The 26,480-nt window shown below is 45.4% G+C and overlaps 1 protein-coding gene across 1 annotated transcript; it reads right to left on the bottom strand.

The window, feature by feature from the left end:
- Positions 1 to 1,112: 1,112 nt before the first annotated feature.
- Positions 1,113 to 2,048, bottom strand: LOC141171559 (olfactory receptor 6N1-like). Its single transcript, XM_073655241.1, has one exon. It carries the CDS (start codon positions 2,046 to 2,048, stop codon positions 1,113 to 1,115), a length of 936 nt encoding a protein of 311 aa, XP_073511342.1.
- Positions 2,049 to 26,480: the final 24,432 nt, after the last annotated feature.

Here is a 26,480-nt window from a genome sequence, read left to right as displayed (position 1 = left end):
AAATGAGAAGTCTCTTGATTTCCTGATTTCTTAGTCCGTAGATGATGGGATTAACTAATGGAGTAAAGACCGCATAGGTGAAACCCAGTATCCTGTCATAATCTACAGAGTAACTTTTTGTAACATGTATATACACAAAGCAAATGCTGCCAAAAAAATGGAGCGCAGTGGCTTTGTCCTTGAAATCCTGCCATGCACACCATTGTTGTTCAGAGTCCTCATGATAGTGAACTCATGAATATTGAAATTAGCTAATGTGAGAGAGACTTTTAGTTTCTTAGAGGTCAACTTGAGTCTCTTTATTCTTTGGGTGATCTTTATTGGTCAATCAATGCTGGGGAGGGTAATAATGGTCTCGAATTTAATCCATTTGTACACAATCTTTCTGACTGTGGAGTGAAATCTTTTTATAGATAGTTTTGTAACCTTTTCTAGCCTGATGAGCATCAATAACTCTTCTTCTAGGTCACCAGAAATCTCTTTTGCTCATTCCTTGATACACTTTAATAAACATGTGTTGTGACTTCAATAGATCCCTGTTCTTTAATAAAATAGGTCACCAACTCACACCCTATTGTCATCCTATTGATTGAAAACAGCAGACTCTAATTTCAACTTAAACTTATTTACTGATCCTAAAGGTTCACATTCTTTTGCAACTCACAGATGTGACATTAGATTATTTTTTCTCGTTAACAAAAAGTAACAAAGTCTAATATTTTTGGCTCATTTGTTTTATTTGGTTCTCTATCTAATTTTAACTTTTGTGGGAAAACCAGATATACCTTTAGGTCGAATTTATGTAAAAAAAATATGTAAAATTTAGAAGGGTTCAAAAACTTTCAAATAACATCGTCGTTTTTCGGTATGAATGACATTACATTAATTGGGTCTAGACAATTATTATACATACCTGCAAATATTATCTTTTAAACGAAAACTGTCAACAAATTTATGCTGCCCAAGCTAGCTATCTCTTGTAATCACCTAATAACCTCCAAAGCCAAATATGACAATAAATAACAGAAAGAATGAGCTCTCTTAAAAAATTACTTGTCAATGTTTTATTGTTTTTGTATTCTTACTATAAATCTACTGCAGACAATTTGAGCCTAAAAATGGTTCCTACACCATAAATGCTTATGTAGGAATCTTTTGATTTCCTGATTCCTTAAACCGTAGATGATGGGGTTAGCAAGTGGAGTAAAGACCGCATAGGTGAGACCCACAACCCTGTCATAGTCTACAGAGTAACTTTTTGTGACACGAATGTACATAAATCCAATGCTGCCAAAAAACAGGGTGACAATAATTAGATGCGCTCCGCAGGTGGAGAAGGCTTTCTGGCGTCCATCTTTTGACTTAATCCTTAAAATAATGTATATTATCCGGATGTAGGAAAAAAGAACAAAAGCAATTAACGGCATGACAAAGGAGCTGACGATGAATTCCACCATTATGTATAATCTTGTATCAGTACATGCTAACGAGATCAACGGGGGGAAGTCGCAGAACACATTCTCAATTCGGTTTGGACCACAAAATGGAAGGAGAGAAATAAAAATAATTTCAATGACTGGGGTTAGAATCCCTCCAATGAAAGAACTGAGGATCAAATTGACATTTAGTCCAGTAGTCATAATAGCCGAGTATCTTAATGGTTTACAGATGGCCAAATATCTGTCATACGCCATTATGGTGAGAATATAGCACTCAGCTGCTCCAAGAACATGTAGGAAATAAGCCTGTACAAGGCATCCATTCAAAGAGATCTTCTTCTCGTCATTCAAGAGATCAGCCAACATTTTTGGAATTGTGATAGCTGTATAGATAATTTCCAGACAGGATAAAGCTGCAATAAAGAAATACATGGGGAAGTGCAGGGTGGACTCTCTGCAGATCACAAGCAATATCACAGCATTGCCAGAAATGATTAACAGGTAGATTATAAGGAGAAGAGCAAAAAGAAGAACATGGAAGCGTTGGAAATTAGGAAATCCGTGTAAAATAATTTCATGAACTCTGCTATTATTATAGATTATTTTCATCTCTTTTTCACTTGTAATAGAAATTTATCAAATCAATTTATTATATATATGAATTCATGTAAATCTGTGAAATTTCAAGGGGTTAAACCCATGTAATTTTAGGGGAAATCAGCTAAGAATGTTATACCAAAAGAATTCATACTATATTGATCTCTTATCCCTCTGGCTCCAATACTTTCTATTCCCAAGCTGGTCTATACTTCCCACTTCAGCAATGGCGTCCTGATGTAGACATCCAACACCTAGAGCATGAAAGGCACGGATTGGTTTGTAAGCTGGCAAGAACATAGATGTGGATCTTTGACTTGAAACATGGCTCCCAAGTCAGGAATGGACCAGTGATGGATAACAACATGGCAGAGTTGACTTGAAACTTTACTCAGAATAAGTCCAGTTTCACACGTGAACATTCATGGTCCGAGTATGGACCACAATGTCCAGACCGGCCTCGGTCTCCTGATCTTGGCTCACCAATCCTTTTGAGGTTGTTGAATTTGAGTCAAGAGATCTACAGCCAGTCCGGACATCACTGATCATTCTCTGTCTGTGAATGTCAGATGTGTGAAACTGGTCTAAGGTAAACGAGCATAGAGATTAAAGTCTCTCAATGAGGGCACAAGCTTTTCAACAGCAGTGACCCAGTTCTTGTTGGTTACATGTCAACATTGAGGTGAAGAGTTTGGCACTTACACTGCTAAAAGGCACAGAGCTATGTAGTTTCAGGTGGTTATCATAGTACAATTTGCAGGTTATTCACACTACTGCCTTGGAAACAAACATGGTAGGTGAATGGGCCTTCTCTTATGAGACAACTGAACTTTCAACCCTACTCTACCTCTGCCTTCCCTTCCTTTGAAGTAGATTCTGTCACATCTAGTCTCTCTTAGTCTCCCTTTAACCTCCAAGTGGCCATCGGGGTTGCCAACTTGACTTTTTATTTTTTCTGGACAGCGTGTCCCTGACAGACAATATTTTTTACGGACACATTAGAAAACCATAATAAATCATTAGGATTTTCAGTGATACATGTCTACAGCCCATAATTCTCATATAAAGACATCAGCTGCAATCACTGTAAACTGCAAAATGATAATTGCAGTCAAAATAATCTTTTATCACAAAAAAGAGTCCTCTCCTACCGACAATAGCCCTATTCAAGGGTATACACTTCAAATTAGTCAGAATATATCGTAAAACCGGGTTCACTTATCCACCCAGTAACAGAAGTGAAATTAGAGTAGTATAAAATGTAAATTTGTATTAATAAATCATTTTTAAAATTGATTAAAACAGAAAAGGTGCTGACATATGAGAGACACAAATGCTGAACATATGATACATAGACTTATGTGAATCTGTATAGATCGTGGCTTAAGGTTTAAACCAGGCAATAAATATATTAATAGACCCTTTCTGTTATGGCACAGAACCTATTGCATTTGTTCAGATACTATTTGATTTCATTAGTATAAATACCTGACATATTTTTTATTCATCATTCTACCTAGTAACATTTTGGGGAACTGAATTGATGGAACGATTCTCCAAATAAGAGTATTTATTAATAAGTTTAGCAAAGTATAGCTCATGGTCTCATGCAATAAACTGCATAATAAACATATAGAATTATAATATCACTTAACATGACTTGTGGTGAGCAATGTAAGTATATATAATTACTAGAAATAGGTAAAGGCCACCCTAGATATCCTTTAACCTGGACCCAATATGACTCAGGGGGAGGCTATAATGATAGACCAGTCCTCAAAATAAAAAAAGTAATATTATATTATCTACTCATTGCCTGTGTTCATGAACATCAAAAATGTGCTTTAAGTACTTGAAGTGCAATAGTGCCATAAATGAAATAGTTAAAGACCCTGCTTACCTGTCAAGGTTGCCACTAGTAGGGAATGTAGATGCAGAGCTGTGTCCCTCTGCCCCGACGCACGTTTTGCCTGGCTCCTTCGAGGACGTGTCAGGGCAGGTGAGCGTCACATGTTAAATATGCCAGCAGGCTAACGGGTTAGGGTTGGATGTGACGTCAGTGCACCTGTAGGTTAAGATGGCATCAGCTTACTGTGCTCTGATGTGATGGAAAGTTACTTCCGGTTGACAGTCACATGGTATCTGCGTCAATCTTATCCGCCCAATGGCCATAAAAGAGGCATGGACCCACAACGTCTATCACATCAGAAGTCCAAAGGAGTCCTTTAAAAAATAATCACGAACGGCTTCAAGTTTTTTTTACGAACAGGCCAAAAAAGTGCCCTATTTTTATGTATTGACCTGGAATTTCTGGATGGTTGGCAACCATGATGGCCATCATCAACCAGCAACCAGGCTCTGCTACCACTTTTATCTACTAATTCACTGTCTCACTTCTACACTTCCTTTCAATTGACATCCTCACCATCATCATTGGTGAATTCAAAATCCCATTGACACAAGCCACCCAGCTGTCTCCAAACTCCTACCACATTCTTGCTCCTTCAGCCTCTTGTAGTGGTCATACCCTGCCACTCACACTAATGCACACTAGACCTAATCTCTACAAGACTTTGTTCTCTCTCTTACCTTTCCAACTCACCTCTCCTCTTATCTGAAAAAAGTCTATCTGCATTTTCTTTATCTTCTTCTTCTTTGATGACCCCCCTCCACCCCAGTTTATAAAGTTGCCAATACTGATAGGAACCTTAGATACTTTGACATTAAGACACACTATTTTACCATAACTTCATTTTGTGAAGAGGGCTCTGCAAGTGTACACTCACTTCTGCTAAGCATAACTACTTCACTACTTCATTACCTTCATATCTTTTATGTCCCACAACACCAAAAACCTATTTAACACTTTTGACTCCCTACTCTGTATCCTGGTGGTGCTCACTGTCACGTCCCTTTTCTCGGTTGAGGACTTGACCATATGTTACAAAATCAAAATTAACAATTTTAGTGAAAGCTTCAATCTTAACTCCTTGGAACCATCTCCAAAACTACCTTAATTCTGAGCTCATCTTGTGTTGAATTATGACTTGCAGTTTCCTCTCAGTTTCTTCTTCAAATACTTAGCAAAATGATTCAGTGTGAACACACCTAAGTGCCTACTTTATAGTTTCAGTCCTATCGATAAACCAGTTGGAAAAAGAAAAATGCCAGGAAAAACACTTTACCAAAAGTAAACTATCATTTAAAAAAAAACCTCAAACAATGACAAAGGAAAACACATCTCTAGGCATATTTTGTTGCCTAGATATTTTAAATTAACATTTGGATTAAAAAAAACACAAAAAAATGAATTTAAAACACAGCAAATATCATTCAAAAATGCTGCAAAATGCAGAAACCATCTTGAAGAAGCTTTAATTCCTCTGAAGATTCAACCACTGTTCTTCAAATGGAGCCTTGTATGTACGCAGAAGCTTTTCCACTATTCGTGTCACATACTATCATACATGTATACGAAATTAGGGCATTTTCCACTTTTTGGGATAATTTTCGTATCCACATGTATGTTTTAATGTATCTCAATTAATCTTTAAAAATAAGAATCTAAAACAATATTGTCCTTAATTCCAAAAGTTTTACTTTTAGTATGTTAAAAAAAAAGAAATAAAATTAAAATACATATTTTTAACAAAGTATTTTACCTGTAACAAATATAATGCAGAGAAACATAAAATAAACTCTTCATCCCATAAAGGGTGAAAATCATAGAATATGTGAGCTGTTTTCTGTGCTGCTTAAATAGAGCTGGATGTTCTGGGAGTGTATAATGTATTCTCCAAAGAACACTATTAATTGTCACTTAAAATTGATATTCAGCTATATGTCTTGATTATGTGACATTAATTCTAATTGCTTTCAGTGGGAAAACAAGATAATAATCTTGTAGTTATGATTAGTGTTGAGCCACCCCGTAGTGTTCGGGTTCGGTTCGGTTCGTTGAACACCGGGATGTTCGAGGAACTGTTCGTCGAACACCTTAGAACACCGTCGAACACCGTTAAAACCAATGGCAGGCAAACAAAAACACATAGAAACACATAGAAAACACCTGCAAAGGTGTCCAAAAGCTGACAAACTGCTCAGAAGACACTCTCTTTAAAAAAGCCGGCCGGCAAATTCAGCAGCGGCATACACCGGTACCCAACAATTTAGACAAGAAGGAATAGAGCATCACACATAGATTAGATAGATAGAAACATGTCAGTCACACATATAAGAAGCACAGTGACAGTGTTGGTTACTGCACTTGTCATTTAGTGTAAAGGATTTATTAAAAAAAATATTAGTGTTTTCATGCACCGTCTCTTTAAAAAAGCCGGCCGGCAATTCAGCATCTGTACCCGACAATTTAGAACAGAAAGAATAGAGCTTCACACATAGATTAGATAGATAGAAACATGTCAGTCACATATATAATAAGTACAGTGATAGTGTTGCTTACTGTACTTGTCATTTAGTGTAAAGGATTTATTTAAAAAAATAATAGTGTTTTCATGCACTGTCTCTTTAAAAAAGCCGGCCGGCAATTCAGCAGCGGTACCCGACAATTTAGAACAGAAAGATAGAGCTTCACACATAGATTAGATAGATAGAAACATGTCAGTCACATATATATGAAGTACAGTGATAGTGTTGGTTACTGTACTTGTCATTTAGTATTAAAATAAAGGATTTATTATTAAAAAAATTGGCGTGGGGTTCCCCTTAATTTTAGGCTCTAGCGGAGGTTAAGCAGACGGCTGGGGCAGATGTTTGAAGCCTGGGAAGGGGGTAATACCCACGGAGCTTCCCAGGCTACTAATATCAGCCCCCAGCTGAATACATAGCCTTTACTAGCTATTAAAATGGGGGACCCCCCCCAAAAAATGACGTGGGGTCCCCCCTAATTTAATAGCTAGCAAAGGCTAGGCAGACAGCTGGGGGCTGATATTAATAGCCCAGGAAGGGAGCCATGAATATTGGCCCCCTCCCAGGCTAGAAACACCAGCCGTCAGCCGCCCCAGAAATGGCGCATTCATAGGATGCGCCAATTCTGGCACTTAGCCTCGCTCTTCCACGCTGCCCTGGTGCGGTGGCAGGGGGTAATAGGGTTGGGGTTGATGTCAGCTTATAATGCCAGCTGACATCAAGCCCAGGTTAGTAATGGAGAGGCGTCTATAAGACACCCCCATTACTAACCCCATAGTCAAAGTTAAAAAAAACACAAACACCCAGAATAAAGTCCTTTAATTGAAATAAAGACACAATCCTTTATTGTTCTAAATTAAACCATACTTACCATCACGCCCATTCCAGCTGAAGCCAACGATCTCCTGCAATAAAAGAAAAATAATAAAGCAACCTCATCCTTACCTTTCCATGGTTCCCACGACAGCTTCAGCTCTGCTACATCGAGATGACAGGCTGGACCGCAGCAGAACGCTGCCATCCAGCCTGTCATCCCGCAGACACTGAGAAGCGCAGGCTTGCTTGCGCTGCTCAGCGTCTCTCTGTGACGACATCCAGATGAGCCGAGTTCATGTCCAATGAACTCGGCTCACCTCATGCACGTCACTGACAGCGTGGGAAAATTCTCACGCTGAAGCGCTGATTGCAGGAGAATTTTCCCACGCTGTCAGTGACGTGCAGGAGGTGAGCTGAGTTCATTGGACATGAGCTCACCTCATGCACATCACTGACAGCGTGGGAGAATTCTCCTGCACTCAGCACTTCAGCGTGAGAATTTTCCCACGCTGTCAGTGACGTGCATGAGGTGAGCCGAGTTCATTGGACATGACCTCGGCTCATCTGGATGCCGTCACAGCGAGACAGTGAGGAGCGCAAGCATGCCTGCGCTTCTCAGTGTCTGCGGGATGACAGACTGGATGGCAGCGTTCTGCTGCGGTCCAGCCAGTCATCTCGATGTAGCAGAGCTGAAGCTGTCGTGGGAACCATGGAAAGGTAAGGATGAGGTTGGTTTATTATTTTTCTTTTATTGCAGGAGATCGTTGGCTTCAGCTGGAATGGGTGTGATGGTAAGTATGGTTTAATTTAGAACAATAAAGAATTGTGTCTTTATTTCAATTAAAGGACTTTATTCTGGGTGTTGTGTTTTTTTTAAATACTTTACTAGAAATTCATGGCGGTCATGTCTAATACTGGCGTGACCCCATGAATTTTGGGCTTGGGGCCAGCTGATAATACCAAGCTGGCCCTAACCCCTTTATTACCCAGTGAGCCACCGCACCAGGGCCCTGGATGAGTTGGGTACAGCGCCAGAAGATGGCGCTTCTATGAACGCGCCATTTTCCGGGGTGGCTGCGGACTGCAATTTGTAGCGGGGGGGGGCCCAGAAAGCTTGGGCCTCCCTGCGCAGCAGATTCCAGCCCCCAGCTGCCTAGTTGTACCTGGCTGGACACAAAAATAGGGCGAAGCCCCACGTACTTTTTTTTTAATTATTTCATGAAATTCATGAAATAATTAAGAAAAAAAGGCCTTCCCTATATTGTTGTGTCCGGCCAGGTACAAATAGGCAGCTGGTGGTTGGGGGCAGCCCGTTCCTGCCTGCTGTACCTGGCTGGACACAAATATAGTGCGAAGCCCCACTTCAATTTTTTTTAATTATTTCATGAAATTCATGAAATAATTAAGAAAAAAAGGGCTTCCCTATATTGTTGTGTCCGGCCAGGTACAAATAGGCAGCTGGTGGATGGGGGCAGCCCGTTAGTGCCTGCTGTACCTGGCTGGACACAAATATAGTGCGAAGCCCCACTTCAATTTTTTTAAATTATTTCAGGAAATTCATGAAATAATTTAAAAAAAATTGACGTGGGGCTTCGCACTATATTTGTGTCCAGCCAGGTACAGCAGGCAGGAACGGGCTGCCCCCAACCACCAGCTGCCTATTTGTACCTGGCCGGACACAACAATATAGGGAAGCCCTTTTTTTCTTAATTATTTCATGAAATAATTTAAAGAAAATTGACGTGGGGCTTCGCCCTGTTTTTGTGTCCAGCCAGGTACAACTAGGCAGCTGGGGGCTGGAATCCGCAGCGCAGGGAGGCCCAAGCTTTCTGGGCCACGCCCGCTGCAAATTTCAGTCCGCAGCCACCCCGGAAAATGGCGCGTTCATAGAAGCGCCATCTTCTGGCGCTGTACCCAACTCATCCAGGGCCCTGATGCGGTGGCTCACTGGGTAATAAAGGGGTTAGGGCCAGCTTGGCATTATCAGCTGGCCCTAAGCCCGAAATTCATGGGGTCACGCCAATATTAGACATGACCACCATGAATTTCTAGTAAAGTATTTAAAAAAAACACAACACCCAGAAAAAAGTCCTTTAATTGAAATAAACACACAATTCTTTATTGTTCTAAATTAAACCATACTTACCATCACGCCCATTCCAGCTGAAGCCAACGATCTCCTGAAATAAAAGAAAAATAATAAAGCAACATCATCCTTACCTTTCCATGGTTCCCATGACAGCTTCAGCTCTGCTACATCGAGATGACAGGCTGGACCGCAGCAGAACGCTGCCATCCAGCCTGTCATCCCGCAGACACTGAGAAGCGCAGGCTTGCTTGCGCTCCACAGTGTCTCTCTGTGAGGGCATCCAGATGAGCCGAGTTAATGTCCAATGAACTCGGCTCACCTCATGCACGTCACTGACAGCGTGGGAAAATTCTCCTGCACTCAGTGCTTCAGCGTGGGAGAATTCTCACACTGAAGCGCTGAGTGCAGGAGAATTCTCCCACGCTGTCAGTGACGTGCAGGAGGTGAGCTGAGTTCATTGGACATGAGCTCACCTTATGCACGTCACTGACAGCGTGGGAAAATTCTCCTGCACTCAGCGCTTCAGCGTGGGAGAATTCTCACGCTGAAGCGCTGAGTGCAGGAGAATTCTCCCACGCTGTCAGTGACGTGCAGGAGGTGAGCTGAGTTCATTGGACATGAGCTCACCTTATGCACGTCACTGACAGCGTGGGATAATTCTCCTGCACTCACCGCTTCAGCGTGAGAATTTTCCCACGCTGTCAGTGACGTGCATGAGGTGAGCCGAGTTCATTGGACATGAACTCGGCTCATCTGGATGTCGTCACAGAGAGACGCTGAGCAGCGCAAGCAAGCCTGCGCTTCTCAGTGTCTGCGGGATGAGAGGCTGGATGGCAGCGTTCTGCTGCGGTCCAGCCTGTCATCTCGATGTAGCAGAGCTGAAGCTGTCGTGGGAACCATGGAAAGGTAAGGATGAGGTTGCTTTATTATTTTTCTTTTATTGCAGGAGATCGTTGGCTTCAGCTGGAATGGGCGTGACGGTAAGTATGGTTTAATTTAGAACAATAAAGGATTGTGTCTTTATTTCAATTAAAGGACTTTATTCTGGGTGTTTGTGTTTTTTTTAACTTTGACTATGGGGTTAGTAATGGGGGTGTCTTATAGACGCCTCTCCATTACTAACCTGGGCTTGATGTCAGCTGGCATTATAAGCTGACATCAACCCCAACCCTATTACCCCCTGCCACCGCACCAGGGCAGCGTGGAAGAGCGAGGCTAAGTGCCAGAATTGGCGCATCCTATGAATGCGCCATTTCTGGGGCGGCTGACGGCTGGTGTTTCTAGCCTGGGAGGGGGCCAATATTCATGGCTCCCTTCCTGGGCTATTAATATCAGCCCCCAGCTGTCTGCCTAGCCTTTGCTAGCTATTAAATTAGGGGGGACCCCACGTCATTTTTTTGGGGGGGGTCCCCCATTTTAATAGCTAGTAAAGGCTATGTATTCAGCTGGGGGCTGATATTAGTAGCCTGGGAAGCTCCGTGGGTATTACCCCCTTCCCAGGCTTCAAACATCTGCCCCAGCCGTCTGCTTAACCTCCGCTAGAGCCTAAAATTAAGGGGAACCCCACGCCAATTTTTTTAATAATAAATCCTTTATTTTAATACTAAATGACAAGTACAGTAACCAACACTATCACTGTACTTCATATATATGTGACTGACATGTTTCTATCTATCTAATCTATGTGTGAAGCTCTATTCTGTCTGTTATAAATTGTCGGGTACCGCTGCTGAATTGCCGGCCGGCTTTTTTAAAGAGACGGTGCATGAAAACACTATTATTTTTTTTGATAAATCCTTTACGCTAAATGACAAGTACAGTAAGCAACTCTGTCACTGTACTTCATATATATGTGACTGACATGTTTCTATCTATCTAATCTATGTGTGATTCTCTATTCTTTCTATTCTAAATTGTCGGGTACCGCTGCTGAATTGCCGGCCAGCTTTTTTAAAGAGACGGTGCATGAAAACACTATTATTTTTTTTGATAAATCCTTTACGCTAAATGACAAGTACAGTAAGCAGCACTTTCACTGTACTTCGTATATATGTGGCTGACATGTTTATATCTATCTAATCTATGTGAGAAGCTCTATTCTTTCGGTTCTAAATTGTCGGGTACAGGTGTATGCCGCTGCTGAATTGCCGGCTTTTCGTGTTTCACTGTGAGCACTGTTCCCATCGATTTGGGCAATCACTGTAATGCCACAACCACCATGGCTGTGGCATTACAGTGAGTGGCAGACAATCCCTGCATGATTGGTGCTCTAAATAGCGCCAGACATGCAGGACACGCTTTTGGTGCACGAACAGTTATCGAACATAACCTCGAACAGCCGAATTTTTTGCAAATCGTTCGGGTTCGTCGAACAACTCGAACACCGCCCAAAACAGCTCGAATTTGAGATTGGCGAACAGTTCTAGTCGAACACCGCTCATCTCTAGTTATGATTAGAGATGAGCGGTGTTCGACTTGAACTGTTCGCCAATCTCAAATTCGAGCTGTTTTGGGCGGTGTTCGAGTTGTTCGACGAACCCGAACGATTTGCAAAAAATTCGGCTGTTCGAGGTTATGTTCGATAACTGTTCGTGCACCAAAAGCGTGTCCTGCATGTCTGGCGCTATTTAGAGCACCAATCATGCAGGGATTGTCTGCCACTCACTGTAATGCCACAGCCCTGGTGGTTGTGGCATTACAGTGATTGCCCAAATCGATGGGAACAGTGCCAACAGTGAAACATGAAAAGCCGGCAATTCAGCAGCGGCATACACCTGTACCCGACAATTTAGAACCGAAAGAATAGAGCTTCACACATAGATTAGATAGATATAAACATGTCAGCCACATATATACGAAGTGCAGTGACAGTGTTGATTACTGTACTTGTCATTTAGTGTAAAGGATTTATTTAAAAAAATAATAGTGTTTTCATGCACTGTCTCTTTAAAAAAGCCGGCCGGCAATTCAGCAGCGGTACCCGACAATTTATAACAGACAGAATAGAGCATCATACATAGATTAGATAGATAGAAACATGTCAGCCACATATATACGAAGTACAGTGACAGTGTTGCTTACTGTACTTGTCATTTAGCGTAAAGGATTTATCAAAAAAAATAATAGTGTTTTTATGCACCGTCTCTTTAAAAAAGCCGGCCGGCAATTCAGCAGCGGTACCCGACAATTTATAACAGACAGAATAGAGCTTCACACATAGATTAGATAGATAGAAACATGTCAGTCACATATATATGAAGTACAGTGATAGTGTTGGTTACTGTACTTGTCATTTAGTATTAAAATAAAGGATTTATTATTAAAAAAATTGGCGTGGGGTTCCCCTTAATTTTAGGCTCTAGCGGAGGTTAAGCAGACGGCTGGGGCAGATGTTTGAAGCCTGGGAAGGGGGTAATACCCACGGAGCTTCCCAGGCTACTAATATCAGCCCCCAGCTGAATACATAGCCTTTACTAGCTATTAAAATGGGGGACCCCCCAAAAGAAATGACGTGGGGTCCCCCCTAATTTAATAGCTAGCAAAGGCTAGGCAGACAGCTGGGGGCTGATATTAATAGCCCAGGAAGGGAGCCATGAATATTGGCCCCCTCCCAGGCTAGAAACACCAGCCGTCAGCCGCCCCAGAAATGGCGCATTCATAGGATGCGCCAATTCTGGCACTTAGCCTCGCTCTTCCACGCTGCCCTGGGGCGGTGGCAGGGGGTAATAGGGTTGGGGTTGATGTCAGCTTATAATGCCAGCTGACATCAAGCCCAGGTTAGTAATGGAGAGGCGTCTATAAGACACCCCCATTACTAACCCCATAGTCAAAGTTAAAAAAACACAAACACCCAGAATAAAGTCCTTTAATTGAAATAAAGACACAATCCTTTATTGTTCTAAATTAAACCATACTTACCGTCACGCCCATTCCAGCTGAAGCCAACGATCTCCTGCAATAAAAGAAAAATAATAAAGCAACCTCATCCTTACCTTTCCATGGTTCCCACGACAGCTTCAGCTCTGCTACATCGAGATGACAGGCTGGACCGCAGCAGAACGCTGCCATCCAGCCTCTCATCCCGCAGACACTGAGAAGCGCAGGCTTGCTTGCGCTGCTCAGCGTCTCTCTGTGACGACATCCAGATGAGCCGAGTTCATGTCCAATGAACTCGGCTCACCTCATGCACGTCACTGACAGCGTGGGAAAATTCTCAAGCTGAAGCGGTGAGTGCAGGAGAATTCTCCCACGCTGTCAGTGACGTGCAGGAGGTGAGCTGAGTTCATTGGACATGAGCTCACCTTATGCACGTCACTGACAGCGTGGGAGAATTCTCCTGCACTCAGCGCTTCAGCGTGAGAATACTCCCACGCTGAAGCGCTGAGTGCAGGAGAATTTTCCCACGCTGTCAGTGACGTGCATAAGGTGAGCTCATGTCCAATGAACTCAGCTCACCTCCTGCACGTCACTGACAGCGTGGGAGAATTCTCCTGCACTCAGCGCTTCAGTGTGAGAATTCTCCCACGCTGAAGCGCTGAGTGCAGGAGAATTTTCCCACGCTGTCAGTGACGTGCATGAGGTGAGCCGAGTTCATTGGACATTAACTCGGCTCATCTGGATGCCCTCACAGAGAGACACTGTGGAGCGCAAGCAAGCCTGCGCTTCTCAGTGTCTGCGGGATGACAGGCTGGATGGCAGCGTTCTGCTGCGGTCCAGCCTGTCATCTCGATGTAGCAGAGCTGAAGCTGTCATGGGAACCATGGAAAGGTAAGGATGATGTTGCTTTATTATTTTTCTTTTATTTCAGGAGATCGTTGGCTTCAGCTGGAATGGGCGTGATGGTAAGTATGGTTTAATTTAGAACAATAAAGAATTGTGTGTTTATTTCAATTAAAGGACTTTTTTCTGGGTGTTGTGTTTTTTTTAAATACTTTACTAGAAATTCATGGTGGTCATGTCTAATATTGGCGTGACCCCATGAATTTCGGGCTTAGGGCCAGCTGATAATGCCAAGCTGGCCCTAACCCCTTTATTACCCAGTGAGCCACCGCATCAGGGCCCTGGATGAGTTGGGTACAGCGCCAGAAGATGGCGCTTCTATGAACGCGCCATTTTCCGGGGTGGCTGCGGACTGCAATTTGCAGCGGGGGTGGCCCAGAAAGCTTGGGCCTCCCTGCGCTGCGGATTCCAGCCCCCAGCTGCCTAGTTGTACCTGGCTGGACACAAAAACAGGGCGAAGCCCCACGTCAATTTTCTTTAAATTATTTCATGAAATAATTAAGAAAAAAAGGGCTTCCCTATATTGTTGTGTCCGGCCAGGTACAAATAGGCAGCTGGTGGTTGGGGGCAGCCCGTTCCTGCCTGCTGTACCTGGCTGAACACAAATATAGTGCGAAGCCCCACGTCAATTTTTTTTTAATTATTTCATGAATTTCCTGAAATAATTTAAAAAAATTGAAGTGGGGCTTCGCACTATATTTGTGTCCAGCCAGGTACAGCAGGCAGGAACGGGCTGCCCCCATCCACCAGCTGCCTATTTGTACCTGGCCGGACACAACAATATAGGGAAGCCCTTTTTTTCTTAATTATTTCATGAATTTCATGAAATAATTAAAAAAAATTGAAGTGGGGCTTCGCACTATATTTGTGTCCAGCCAGGTACAGCAGGCAGGAACGGGCTGCCCCCAACCACCAGCTGCCTATTTGTACCTGGCCGGACACAACAATATAGGGAAGGCCTTTTTTTCTTAATTATTTCATGAATTTCATGAAATAATTAAAAAAAAAGTACGTGGGGCTTCGCCCTATTTTTGTGTCCAGCCAGGTACAACTAGGCAGCTGGGGGCTGGAATCTGCAGCGCAGGGAGGCCCAAGCTTTCTGGGCCCCCCCCCCACTACAAATTGCAGTCCGCAGCCACCCCGGAAAATGGCGCGTTCATAGAAGCGCCATCTTCTGGCGCTGTACCCAACTCATCCAGGGCCCTGGTGCGGTGGCTCACTGGGTAATAAAGGGGTTAGGGCCAGCTTGGTATTATCAGCTGGCCCCAAGCCCAAAATTCATGGGGTCACGCCAGTATTAGACATGACCGCCATGAATTTCTAGTAAAGTATTTAAAAAAAACACAACACCCAGAATAAAGTCCTTTAATTGAAATAAAGACACAATTCTTTATTGTTCTAAATTAAACCATACTTACCATCACACCCATTCCAGCTGAAGCCAACGATCTCCTGCAATAAAAGAAAAATAATAAACCAACCTCATCCTTACCTTTCCATGGTTCCCACGACAGCTTCAGCTCTGCTACATCGAGATGACTGGCTGGACCGCAGCAGAACGCTGCCATCCAGTCTGTCATCCCGCAGACACTGAGAAGCGCAGGCATGCTTGCGCTCCTCACTGTCTCGCTGTGACGGCATCCAGATGAGCCGAGGTCATGTCCAATGAACTCGGCTCACCTCATGCACGTCACTGACAGCGTGGGAAAATTCTCACGCTGAAGTGCTGAGTGCAGGAGAATTCTCCCACGCTGTCAGTGATGTGCATGAGGTGAGCTCATGTCCAATGAACTCAGCTCACCTCCTGCACGTCACTGACAGCGTGGGAAAATTCTCCTGCAATCAGCGCTTCAGCGTGAGAATTTTCCCACGCTGTCAGTGACGTGCATGAGGTGAGCCGAGTTCATTGGACATGAACTCGGCTCATCTGGATGTCGTCACAGAGAGACGCTGAGCAGAGCAAGCAAGCCTGCGCTTCTCAGTGTCTGCGGGATGACAGGCTGGATGGCAGCGTTCTGCTGCGGTCCAGCCTGTCATCTCGATGTAGCAGAGCTGAAGCTGTCGTGGGAACCATGGAAAGGTAAGGATGAGGTTGCTTTATTATTTTTCTTTTATTGCAGGAGATCGTTGGCTTCAGCTGGAATGGGCGTGATGGTAAGTATGGTTTAATTTAGAACAATAAAGGATTGTGTCTTTATTTCAATTAAAGGACTTTATTCTGGGTGTTTGTGTTTTTTTTAACTTTGACTATGGGGTTAGTAATGGGGGTGTCTTATAGACGCCTCTCCATTACTAACCTGGGCTTGATGTCAGCTGGCATTATAAGCTGACATCAACCCCAACCCTATTACCCCCTGCCACCGCACCAGGGCAGCGTGGAAGAGCGAGGCTAAGTGCCAGAATTGGCGCATCCTATGAATGCGCCATTTCTGGGGCGGCTGACGGCTGGTGTTTCTAGCCTGGGAGGGGGCCAATATTCATGGCTCCCTTCCTGGGCTATTAATATCAGCCCCCAGCTGTCTGCCTAGCCTTTGCTAGCTATTAAATTAGGGGGGACCCCACGTCATTTTTTTTGGGGGGTCCCCCATTTTAATAGCTAGTAAAGGCTATGTATTCAGCTGGGGGCTGATATTAGTAGCCTGGGAAGCTCCGTGGGTATTACCCCCTTCCCAGGCTTCAAACATCTGCCCCAGCCGTCTGCTTAACCTCCGCTAGAGCCTAAAATTAAGGGGAACCCCATGCCAATTTTTTTAATAATAAATCCTTTATTTTAATACTAAATGACAAGTACAGTAACCAACACTATCACTGTACTTCATATATATGTGACTGACATGTTTCTATCTATCTAATCTATGTGTGATGCTCTATCTTTCTGTTCTAAATTGTCGGGTACCGCTGCTGAATTGCCGGCCGGCTTTTTTAAAGAGACAGTGCATGAAAACACTATTATTTTTTTAAATAAATACTTTACACTTAATGACAAGTACAGTAAGCAACACTATCACTGTACTTATTATATATGTGACTGACATGTTTCTATCTATCTAATCTATGTGTGAAGCTCTATTCTTTCTGTTCTAAATTGTCGGGTACAGATGCTGAATTGCTGGCCGGCTTTTTTAAAGAGACGGTGCATGAAAACACTAATATTTTTTTTAATAAATCCTTTACACTAAATAACAAGTGCAGTAACCAACACTGTCACTGTGCTTCTTATATGTGTGACTGACATGTTTCTATCTATCTAATCTATGTGTGATGCTCTATTCCTTCTTGTCTAAATTGTCGGGTACCGGTGTATGCCGCTGCTGAATTTGCCGGCCGGCTTTTTTAAAGAGAGTGTCTTCTGAGCAGTTTGTCAGCTTTTGGACACCTTTGCAGGTGTTTTCTATGTGTTTCTATGTGTTTTTGTTTGCCTGCCATTGGTTTTAACGGTGTTCGACGGTGTTCTAAGGTGTTCGACGAACAGTTCGACGAACAGTTCCTCGAACATCCCGGTGTTCGACGAACCGAACCGAACCCGAACACTACGGGGGTGGCTCAACACTAGTTATGATACCTTTTAATGGCTAACAAAACTAAAATAAATGATGTTACAAAGCAAGCTTTCGTAACTTCTTAGGTCTCTTCCTCGGGCATGGTATAACAAAGTATCTGAAGAAACACAAATACGATATGCACATAAACTAGTATTTAGATGAAAGTGCATAGCACTCTACTTTCGATTGATAAAAGACAACAAACTAAAATACCATCTTTGTGAAACAGAACTGAGGAAAGTTGAGGCCCAACTAACCACTCATCCTACTGAATTTCTCCTTAAAAAAGTGATTGATCTCAGTGCCCAATGTGACATGTAGAAGTAGTGCTGGTGCTTTAAAAGCATCCAGCAACTAGAGGGGTTAACAGTCACATGAGAAGGGGAGTGTTGTAGCAGAGCCCCAGGGGGATTGTGGGGAAGTTGTTTACTGTCTGGCTGGAGACGAAGAGAAAGGTGGTGTGTGTGTTCTGCATCTGACAGAAGTGCCCCTGCAAGTGAAAAGGATTCAAGTCAGGAGTGAAGCTAAGCACAGATCAGGGAGAGTTCCTGAACTAGCAGTGCAGAGTATTGTCAAGCAGAAAGTTAAGGACGGTAAGAAATGGTGTCACAGGGATCATCTCCCTCAGCAAACCCCCTCCCCCCCTCCATCTCCCTGTGCTGTAAAGAATGCTGTGTTCATTAATGTGCCTTTGCATTAGAACTGTGCTGTCCTGTAATACTGGGAAATCTGTGAACTGCTGTGCTGCTGAGGAAACTGTACTGTTTGTCACTGGAGCCTGTTGCTGATAAGACTTAACTTGCACTGGCTGTGCGGCTTCTTATTAAATGCTACTGCTCTACCGTTTATGAGGACTCTTGTCAAGTGTGTCTGGTCAGCAAGTGAAACAACCAACGTATTTGTGTCTGAGGGTCAATACCCCTCTGTGCCTGAGAGAAGCTGCAGCACATGGTCTATGGTTGCCCTGAGTAACGGTTCCCCCAGGATTCCAAAGAATTCATGCAAACTGTCTCACCCCTATCTGAACCTAGCGGCGTGCTTGTAATATTGGTGGCCCATACGGGGAATCCTGTGTGAGAATTAGCGTGAAGAGGGAGAAGAGGAAAAGTGTCTGGAAAAACACAGCAGCTGAGCACCTCAACTCAACTCTGCTACACCAGTTAAAGGGGACCAGCCCTAAAGAAAAACTTACAAGCAGCAATGGATGTGGAAATACAAATGGACAGAATTAGTGAGCTGCTTCTTCAGTTAACCTGTGAAGAATTGAGAACCGTAGCAGAGCATATAAAGATGTCAGAAGAACAGATTTCTAAAGCACACAACTGCAGGTAACTGTTAGCTGCCATTAATGCAAAAATGGATGAGCTGGGGGAGAAAGAAGCTGAAGACATCATGGGGACATTCCTCCAGGAACTAACACAGTTTCTAACCAGGTTGAAGTTGGAGGATGGAGGGTCGGCACCAATTACCAAAAGCGGGAATCTCCGTCCACAGAGTGAGCAACAGGAATTGAAAGAACAATTCAAAGCCCTAACAACAGCCCTGCAGGAATCGACCAAAACCTCTGAATGGGTGACAAACTCAGACAGGATCTTTAACCTGCTCAGGTTAGATAAATCAGGGAGACAGTCCTCTCTAACACCTCAAATCACCATAAGGAAAGAATTAAAGATCCTGGGACAGATTGGAGAGTGTGAACAGAAAGAGAGACTGTCTTATATGAACTTGTTGCACCAGGTCAATGCAGGCTTAGAGAAATGCTATCAGCCAGATGAGATCGTTGAGGGGGTGGTGAAAGCGATCAGCCTAGGACTGAACCTCCGGAGTATGCTAGAAATGAAGAGTCAACTGACTTTGCAACAGCTGAAGATGATTTTAAAAGGGTACTATAAAGAAGAGAGTACTTCAGAATTGTTCCACCAACTCATTAACCTCTCATAGAAAAATAATGAATCACCCCAAAATTTCTTGTTCAGAGCAATTGAACTGAAGGATAAACTGTTGTTTGCATCTAGAGATGTAGAAGCGGAAGAAAAGTTTGATGCTGGACTAGTCCAAAAGAAGTTCTTGAGATCATTGGGAACGGGGTTAATCAGCAAAGACATCAAGTTGCAACTGAAACAGTACCTAGAAGATCCTGGCATTCAGGACGTAGTCCTAATTGAAAAAAATGAATGAGGCAGCTAGTTTGGAATCAGAGAGCGAACAGAAGTTAAAGAAAGGCTCTGCTCCTAAAACCACCAAAATGAGTCAGCTGAAATTGGAGACCCCAAGTGGCCAGTCCGAAGATCATCATGGAGACCCTCCAGTGCCGCCTCCGAGAGGGAACCTTAAATCACCAACAAAAGAGAGAACTGCCAGTGCTGACTGGAAGGACATAATAGGAGAACTGCGAGCCAAGTTGATTGAGGTGAAAAAGTTGATTCGTTCCAGGCCAGAACTTGTATCCCTCAGACCCAGAAGTGGGTTCCAAAGCAGAAGATACCCAGCTTGTGAAGCGTGCTGTTCATCAAATCAGAGTACGGTGTGTCCACTGTCTAAGATGTGGTGAGGAAGGACATTATGCCAAGGAATGCCAATGGACACGGTCGTTTGGGTTAAAAGATAGGAGGTTGCCAGTGGGGAGCGACTGGTAACCGCGACACGGAGGAGGCCCCAGAAGCAAATCCAAATCTCACCAAAGCCCAGAACGGTGCATGAGGTAAAACGGCTGCATCAGAACTATCCCCAAGTGTGTTCCCATCTACAACAGCTGCAAGAGAGACAGGGGCATCAGTTACTTAATGCCCAGTGTGGAGGTCAAATGATGTACTCCTGGGAGGAGGATTCCTCTGTCAGTAAAGACAGCCTCATCAGCCTAATCGGTGAAAGGTGCTTTATACAATGCCAGCTAGATGGACTCCTGGTAAAAGTACTGTGGGACACAAGAGCCCAAGCGAGCCTTTTAAATGAAGAATGGAGAAGGCGCTACCTGCCACATACCTGCCTTCGATCGGTAAAAGAACTCTTGGGACCAGTGGAACTGCATGGCAAAGCCGTCAACCAGTCCAAAATCCCTTTCGTAGGCTGGGTGGAAATGACTTTCCAATTTAGGGCCACAAAGAAGAGCAACACCAATGAGCTTTTGGTACCTTTTCTCGTGACCAGTGATCAGGACGTGGCAGAGGATCCTATCCTGGGTTATAATGTAATCAGTGAGATCATCACAAAACACAAGTCAGGGACACTGGTGGTGGATGCAATTGCCACATCACTTGCCATACCCAACCCCGTGGCGGAAAATGTGATTCATAGAGTGTGACGGATCAACCCCGTACTCCAAGATTTTGCCACATGGGGGTTGTCGTAGCGCCTATGCAGCTAATGGGACATAATGTTATAAAGTGGGGTGAATATTGTGGATCGCATATTGTTGGACATTCTGTGATGTGACCGAAGCCCTCTTGGCCCCCACCTTCCTGTGCTCACTTAGCAGTGGCAAACAGACAATGTGCTGATTAATGGGTTGTTGCATAACTGCTTTCTGGGAGCCTACTGTGGGTATTATCTGGTGAGAACAATGGGTGCTAAAAATAGCCTGTGTGATTCTCTATAAAACCTGCTTGTGAGAATAAAAGTTAAGTTCATCTTGGAGACACTGTGCGATAGTCATATTTTATATATCCCAGTGTAAGAAAAGCCTTTCCATGTCAGGGGCCTGCAGAAGAAGATTGGACATCTGCGGATGGGGTAACTAGCTCCCGTCACACTGGCGGCAGCGGTGGGATGCGGTCCATCTTCTTCAGGAACCAAGGACTGAATGGAAGACATCTACCAGAAGCTAAAGAGGAATACGTTGAAGGACCTTGTGGAAGCTCGAGGGTTAACCGCCAGCAACAAAACAAAAGCGGATTTGATAGCAGCCATTATGGAGCTCGACAACGCAACAACCTCCAACGGGAACGTGGAAGAGACTGAATTCCAGAGGGAGGTAAAGAGCAGACTGGCACTTTATGCTCCCAACCCGGCAGTACAGATCATAGATAAGGTGATGGCTGATGTGCATACTGATCTGGATAAAAAGATGGAGATGGAGAGGGCAGAGCGGATGGAGCTAGCCAGGATGGAGATGGCAGAGCGGACCAAGATAGAGCTAGCCAAGATGGAGATGGTGGAGCGTAGAGAGGAGATACAGCGAGCAGGGGGAGCCCTGGCTTCCTCCCCGGTACCAGCAGGGGTAAGCCACAAAAAGATCCAATACAATGCCTTCCGACAGTTGGGGGAGGCAGAGGAAGACATCGATGGCTTTCTGCAGGACTTTGAGCGGCAGTGTACCCTTCATAAAGTGGAGCTGGAGGATTGAGTCCAGATTCTGGCCAGCAAGCTGACAGGCCGGGCAGCAGATGCCTATCGCACTGTATCGGATAAGGACTGTATGGACTATAAGCGAGTCAAAGAAGTGATCTTGGCCCGGTATGCACTAACACCAGAGGCATACCGTCAAAAGTTCCACAAAACCACAAAACGGGAAACGGATACCCACGCTGAATGGGCCTGTAAACTATGGTGGTCACTGCTACAGTGGGTACAAGGTAGCAAAGCAGACACGAAGGAGGACGTCCTACAGCTCATCGCGTTAGAACGATTCTTTACTGGGTTAACTCCCGAGACGCAAGAATGGCTTCGGGACCGACGACTCTTGAGGAGGCCGCACGGCTGACTGATGAACATTATGATGCCAGGAGGGCCCAATTGTCAGGGTCCAAAACTGTCTCAAGGGGCCCTCCCATGGGTCTGGAGGCCCCTAAACCACAGAAGCTTGGTGGGGGACCCACCAATACCCCGGCCTACCAGAGTCCTCCTGGGGTGCGATGCCACACCTGCCATCAGCTGGGTCATCTGCAGAGTCACTGTCCCAACCGGACCTAGCGCACCCAGTGGCCAAAACCGGAAACGGCTACCTTCAACCGGGCCGCTGTACACTGCTACCAAGGCGAAGCTGACCCGGCATCGGTGGCTATGGCTAATTATGGGATGGAAGAGATAGAGAGAGTGCTGCATGAAGTGGACCCTGTGCAGGCAGCCCAGGCGGATAATCAACAACAACATCGACAGTCGGTGTGGATTAATGGGAAATGGCTGCAGGGATTAAGAGATTCCAGAGCTACTCTGACCCTTGTGAAGTCGCATCTCGCCCAAGACGAAAAGACGGGTCGGACAGTGGCGGTCCATGTAGCAGGGGGAGCCATACATCGACTGCCCAGATTCACCTGAACTGGTGGTCGGGGATGGCCTTTTCGAGGTCGGCATGATGAAGGATTTGCCTGCAGGTGTCCTGCTGGGAAATTACTTGAGGCCCATGTTGTCTTCCTTCTCGGTCGCCCCCCTGGCTGAGACATATCCTGTGACTACCCGGAGACAAGCTCGAGCTGCGGAGGCGGAATCACACTCGGAGGAGACCCAGGTAAGACACTACAGCCCTTTGCGTATTCCCATAGCCAGACACATTTCATGGGACACCCCAGCAGAATTTAGGAGGGAGGTACTAGAGGATCCCTCAATGCAGGGGTATCGCGGGAAGGCACAGGAGGGGAGAGGGGTACTGGAAGGTGAACAGTTTATATGGCATCAGGGACTCCTCTACAGGGTTACAGAGCAAACTCACTCAGGGACAAGCCCTACTGTAAAACGACAGCTGGTAGTTCCCAAAAAGTATAGGCAGGAGTTGCTGCAAATCTCTCATGACATACCCTTGGCGGGGCACCTCGGAGTCAGCCGCACCAGGCATCGTCTGACACAAAACTTCTTTTGGCCAGGGTTATCCCATGATGTTCGTCGGTACTGCCAGACCTGTGACAGTTGCCAGCACATTGGCAAGAGGGGAGATTGCTGCAAGGCCAAATTACACCCCCTTCCCATTGTGGAGGAGCCATTTAGCCGAGTAGCGGTCGATCTGATAGGGCCGTTAGCCAAACCCAGTCCGTCAGGGAAAAGGTATATATTGACAGTGATAGATTATGCCAAGCGGTATCCAGAGGCAGTTGCCTTACCTAACATACTGGCAGAGACGGTGGCGGCTGCCCTGCTCCAGGTTTTCTCACGGGTTGGATTTCCCCGGGAGATTATCTCGGATCAGGGCACCCAATTTACAGCAAAGGTGACCAGCCAACTGTGGAGACTGTGTGGTGTAAAGTCCATTAGAAGAGCCCCATACCACCCGCAAACCAAAGGGTTGTGTGAGCGCTTTAACGGAAAGTTAAAACAATTCATTGGGATGTTCACCCGGACCCACAGGGACTGGGAGAAATTCTTGTCGCACCCCCTGTTCGCCTATCGGGAGGTGCCCCAAGAATCTACGGGGTTCTCCCCATTTGAACTGTTATATGGGAGGCGGGTGAGGGGGGCCACTAGACTTAGTGAGAGAACTCTGGGAAGGGGAGGAAACCATAGCAGGAACCCCTATCGTGCCCTTCGTGCTGGAACTCCGGGACCGCCTGCAGGAGTTGACTCAGGCTGTGCCTGTGAACATGCAGGCTGCCCAACGGTGCCAGTGCGTATGGTACGATCAGAGGGCTAGAGAATGCACCTTCGAGATAGGACAGAAGGTCCTGGTACTAGAACCGGTTAGGCAGAACAAATTCCAGGCCGCATGGCAGGGGCCTTACCGTGTAGTGGGGAAAATAGCCGATACCACCTACAATGTCGCCGATTGTGACGACCCCAGGGTTATCCGCATGTTCCACGTGAATATGCTGAAGCCCTTACCGGGAGCGCCCTGAAGAGGTAGCTGCCATCTGCGCACCTGAAGCAGAGGATTTAGCCGAACTCCCCTTGCCTGATGTCTTAGGTGAGAGGACTCAGTCGAAAACCTGGGACCAGGTACACTTAGGAGAAAACCTAAGGGCCCGGGAGAGAGAGCAGGCCAAGACAGTGCTGAGGCAGCGGCAGAGGATGTTCTCAGAGAGACCAGGGTTCGACTGACTTGCACAACACAAGGTTGAGACACAAGATCAGACCCCCCCTGAGACAACCCCCCTTCCGCGTCCCGGAGTCTGTATGAGAAGGGATGCGACAAGAGATACAGGAGATGTTGTGTTTAGGGGTCATTGAGGAGTCAGATAGTCCCTGGGAGTCCCCTGTAGTGTTAGCGCCTAAGAAAGATGGGACTACCCAGTTTTGTGTAGACTATCGCAAGCTAAATGAGAAAACTGTGACGGATGCATATCCCATGCTGCGTGTGGATGAGGCTGGGGCAAAGTATTTGACCACCATCGATCTATGCAAAGGCTATTGGCTGATCCCCTAAGTCCTGATGCTATTCCCAAGTCAGCATTTGTCACCCCGTTTGGCTTATTCCAGTTTCAGGTTATGCCATTTGGGATGAAGAATGCCCCCGCGACCTTCCAGAGGCTGGCTGACCGGCTTCTGGATGGTCTCCAGGACTATGCTTGTGCCTACCTGGATGACATCGCCGTCTACAGCACGACATGGGATGAGCATCTAAATCACCTAGAGACAGTATTGGATAGGATCCACAAAGCCGGAATCACCCTGAACCCCAACAAGTGTCACGTAGGCAAAGCAGAGGTGCAGTATTTCGGACATTGGGTGGGGGGTGGAAAACAACGACCGGAACCCACCAAGATTGAGGCCGTAGCCAAGTGGCCCACCCCACGTACTAAAACCCAAGTCATGGCCTTTCTAGGGATAGCGGGGTATTATAGGAAATTTGTCCCTAATTACAGCAGCATTGCCAAGCCCCTCACTGATCTGACACGTAAGAACCTCCCCCACCAGGTAACCTGGACCCCCGAGTGTGAGGAAGCCTTCCGCCAGCTAAAGGACGCTCTCACAAATACCCCGATATTGGCCGCCCCCGATCCAACTAAACGTTTCCTTGTTCACACAGACGCATCTATGTTTGCGTTGGGGGCAGTACTGAGCCAAGTTGGGCCGGACGGCCAAGAACACCCAATAGCTTATCTGAGTCGGAAATTACGGCCTCGAGAAGTCAGCTATGCGGCCGTCGAAAAGGAATGCCTGGCAGTAGTATGGGCTGCCAAGAAGCTCCAACCATATTTGTATGGAAGACAGTTTTCCCTCATAACGGACCATAACCCCCTGGTATGGCTTAATCGGGTCTCCGGGGACAATGCCAGACTACTACGGTGGAGTTTGGCGCTACAACCGTTAGACTTCACCATCCACTATAGACCCGGCAAGCAAATGGTAACGCCGATGGACTAAGCCGACAAACTGACCTGCTACCAACCTCATAAATCGTGGACCTCCTCCAGCTGATCCGTCGGGGAGCAGACTGGGTAGACCGATCCTGTCCGGAAAGGGGGAGCATTGTGACGGATCAACCCCGTACTCCAAGATTTTGCCACATGGGGGTTGTCGTAGCGCCTATGCAGCTAATGGGACATAATGTTATAAAGTGGGGTGATTATTGTGGATTGCATATTGTTGGACATTCTGTGATGTGACCGAAGCACTCTTGGCCCCCACCTTCCTGTGCTCACTTAGCAGTGGCAAACAGACAATGTGCTGATTAATGGGTTGTTACATAACTGCTGTCTGGGAGCCTACTGTGGGTATTATCTGGTGAGAACAATGGGTGCTAAAAATAGCCTGTGTGATTCTCTATAAAACCTGCTTGTGAGAAGAAAAGTTAAGGTCATCTTGGAGACACTGTGCGATAGTCATATTTTATACATCCCAGTGTAAGAAAAGCCTTTCCATGTCAGGGGCCTGCAGAAGAAGATTGGACATCTGCGGATGGGGTAACTAGCTCCCGTCACATAGAGT

This window comes from Phyllobates terribilis, unplaced genomic scaffold (assembly GCF_046119375.1).
Source record: "Phyllobates terribilis strain yellow unplaced genomic scaffold, ASM4611937v1 Scaffold_12__6_contigs__length_324123572, whole genome shotgun sequence".
Taxonomy (NCBI): domain Eukaryota; kingdom Metazoa; phylum Chordata; class Amphibia; order Anura; family Dendrobatidae; genus Phyllobates; species Phyllobates terribilis.
The sequence above is the reverse complement of the archived record's forward strand: the minus strand, read 5'-3'. Positions and strand labels throughout refer to the sequence as shown.

What these genes read in the sequence shown, in the direction of transcription:
- LOC141171559 (XM_073655241.1), bottom strand. Translation starts at nt 2,048, where the DNA reads ATGAAAATAATCTATAATAATAGCAGAGTTCATGAAATTATTTTACAC.